General features: G+C 43.1%; 1 protein-coding gene across 1 annotated transcript in view; it reads left to right on the top strand.

Annotated features, from left to right (window-relative positions):
• The window catches only part of SNX12 (sorting nexin 12), a 7,733-nt gene extending 5,882 nt beyond the window's left edge, over positions 1–1,851 (top strand). The window contains exons 2-4 of the mRNA XM_007959084.2: positions 574–669; positions 1,257–1,381; positions 1,749–1,851. Coding sequence (XP_007957275.1) covers positions 574–669; positions 1,257–1,381; positions 1,749–1,851 — 324 coding nt within the window. The remainder of the gene's footprint in view (positions 1–573; positions 670–1,256; positions 1,382–1,748) is intronic.
• Positions 1,852–3,276: the final 1,425 nt, after the last annotated feature.

A 3,276-nucleotide genomic window follows, 5' to 3' on the forward strand; every position in this document is an offset into this window, starting at 1 on the left:
GAAGTAGATTGCCCCATCTTCCTTCCGAGGAGTGGCTGGTGGGTTTGAACCGCCAGCCTTCTGGTTAGCAGTCAAGTGGCTTAGACACTATGCTACCAGAGCTCCCTTTTAGCATAAATAGAAGCAAGCTATACATATTGTTCTGTACCTTGATTTTACCACTTAATATTCTATACTGGTTCATATAAATCTTCCATATACTTTTCTCACTTGTATAGTATTCTACTGTGTAGGTATGCCATAATTTATTTAGCTAATTTCCTACTTGTGACATTTATTATTATTACAAAAAATAAAATACAGTGAAAATCCTTGTATGCACATTTTTATTTACAACTGCAGATTTATTTGTTGGATAAGTTCCAAACAGCAAGGAACTTCTAATCAACAACTGTGACAAGGCTGGGTGTGGTAAGGGTTGGTATTCATCCAGTGGTGTTTTGAAAGGCTGTAGGAGCATGGTTCATAGGAACTACTTCTTCATTAAGACCTGTTCAAGTGATTTAGAGAGGTGACCATCATAGGGCGAACATTACTTACCACCTCTCTTCTCTCCTTCTTCCTTTCCTGTAGACAAACCTACCTATCTTCAAGCTGAAGGAGTCCTGTGTGCGACGGCGCTACAGTGACTTTGAGTGGCTAAAAAATGAGCTGGAACGAGATAGTAAGGTATGGCCCATTCCCTGTGTGGCATCCTTGGGCAGCAGCAGGAGGAAATCTATATAGGCTGACAATGATGTAAGATCAAAGTCTATAAAATCTTGAAAGGAATGGATAGGGTGAACACTGTTATCTGGCAAATCCCAATATATTGGCTCTAGGGGATACCCTTTGGAGCTTAAAAGTGGTAAATTTAGGACAAATTTTTTAAAAAAAGTAGTATTTGACTTAGAAGCTAGTAAAGTCATGCAACATAACTCCTATAAGTGCTAAAAAGTCAAAGTATGGTGTCAGGAAAGATACTATTCTTAATTCTTTGATAGTGTCATTGTTAAGAAAGTGAAAATATTTGGAGTTACTTCCTTTTTTCTGTGATGGTATTGTTGAGGGTAAACCCACAAAAACAGAGTTGGATTAATTATTGACCGGAGCTGTCTTGGCTGTTCTTATGGTCTTAGTTCTTACAAGTTGCTGGCTGTGCGATAGGGTGGACCATTCACCTAAGAGGAATGAGGCATATGGTGCTTTACCATCTCATTCCCTCTCTCTGTCTCTCTCCCTCTACTATATGGTTGATATTTTGTGTCTGCCTGTAGATTGTAGTACCACCACTGCCTGGGAAAGCCTTGAAGCGGCAGCTTCCTTTCCGAGGAGACGAAGGGATCTTTGAAGAGTCCTTCATTGAAGAAAGGAGGCAGGGCCTTGAACAGTTTATTAACAAGTAAGCCAAATTCCTAGGGGTTCCTCTTGCTACTTTTGCCATCATGGTCTTTCTATGAGTTTTGTCTATCCTATCTTGTAATGGGTATTATCTTGTGGTGCTGGTTGTGTTGTGGGCTGCCGGGATAGTAGAACTCTTCCTTTGAGAGAAATTCTTATCTTCTACTTTAGGGCCTGAAAAAGCACTGCACTTCGTCTCTCTATCCCCCTTCCTGTTTGCAATATTAGGGTTGAGTTGGTGCCCTGATGCTGTCTTATACTGGCTCAAACCTCAGGACTGCCCTTGCCATTCCTGTCTCTGTCCCCATCCGCTTGCTAATTATCTCTGATCCCAAATACTAATGATTTCCATCTTGCTTTCTTTATAGAATTGCTGGGCACCCACTGGCTCAGAACGAACGCTGCCTACACATGTTCCTGCAGGAGGAGGCAATTGACAGGAACTATGTCCCTGGGAAGGTGCGCCAGTAGGAGCTCCTCTCACCGCTTGTCCTCTACCTTTCTGCTGAAATGACATTGATTTCTACACTAAGCCTTTCTCTCTCTTTGATCTGAGGTTGGCTGTCCATCCCCTGGCCTGATACACTCTCTAGCATTGTGCTTCTTGGTACCTGACTAGACCATGGCCACTCTACTAGGATCCTCTTCTCTAAGGAGAGGTGGGAAACCACAGGCAGATGCCCTTTGCTTAGGGTTGGGGGTGGTGGGATGGGGAGGATCAGACTGGAAGGCAATTTCTTGGGCGTTTACCCATTCTAGAAGGCTAATATTGGTGACGGGGTGGGAGGGTTGTGCTGGTAAGGCATTTGGATACATATTGATGGTGCAAGTCCAGGGGATTTTTCTTACTCTTCGGTTTAACCAAGAACACTGAGGAGGCAAAAAATTTGCCTTTCCTACCTGCATGTACTTTTTCCTTTTTGGGAAGGAGGTAGAGATCTGAAAGGTCTCCTTGTTTTCTCTAGGCCTATTCCCAGTTTTATTTTTTAAAAAATGTTAACATTGGCTATTTTGTTTTCCTAAATTTCAGTGATGAGCATGGGTTTCTCTTGCCAGTTGGAAACAATCTCCTCCTGTGAAAAACCAAGCCCATTGCTGTTGAGTCGATTTCAACTCATAGCAACCCTATAGAGACCTTGTAGGACAGAAGAGAGCTCCCATAGGGTTTTAAGGCTATAATTTTTTTGTTGTTGTTGTCATTGTTGTATATATTATCTATCATAGAACTTTTGCCAATTAAGATTCCCAGTTTTCTTAACATTTTCTTTTGTTGCTTTCTCCCTTGTTTCATTTCATGGCAGTAATTCCCCTAGAATCCAAGAAGCCTTTTGTGTGGAGCAAGGTGTATAGATTTTTTGGGCTCATCATCATGACTGCTTCAGGGTCAGAAGAAAGCCATAGGATAGTAGGGGAGCTACTGACTGCCTAGCCCTTCTCTCTTTGTGGCTTTGCACTCTGGCTGCCTGTTCTTGCTCACCAACAGGTGAACTAGTATGGACCAGCAGTTCTCTCAACCCAAGCCCTTGCTACTTTATGGGTTAGCTTTGCAGGTTTGGTGGCTTGAGGGGTGGCAGTAACTCAACACTGCCAGGTAACTTCCTGTAAATCATTTTCAGGGTACCTCCCAGTGGCAGGGAAGGGCATCACCACTCTGCCTTTCATTCTCCTTCCTCTCATTGGCTATTTTGCTGTCATAGGGCAGAAGCACATTAACAAACCACAGTATCTGACTTCTGAACACCTTGAGCTGTTGAATGAAGCTCAGGGTCAAGAGTTGTCACTGCCTCCTCCAGCTTGGTCACAAGGTTATTGAACTGCCTGCACTTGGTTCCTATGGAGCTCCAGCATTCTCCCCAGAAGTTGAGCTAGGGTTTGCACCTGGATATGGATTTCCTA

This window comes from Orycteropus afer, unplaced genomic scaffold (assembly GCF_000298275.1).
Source record: "Orycteropus afer afer isolate SDZICR_OR568_19922 unplaced genomic scaffold, OryAfe1.0 scaffold01430, whole genome shotgun sequence".
NCBI classification, from domain to species: Eukaryota; Metazoa; Chordata; class Mammalia; order Tubulidentata; family Orycteropodidae; genus Orycteropus; species Orycteropus afer.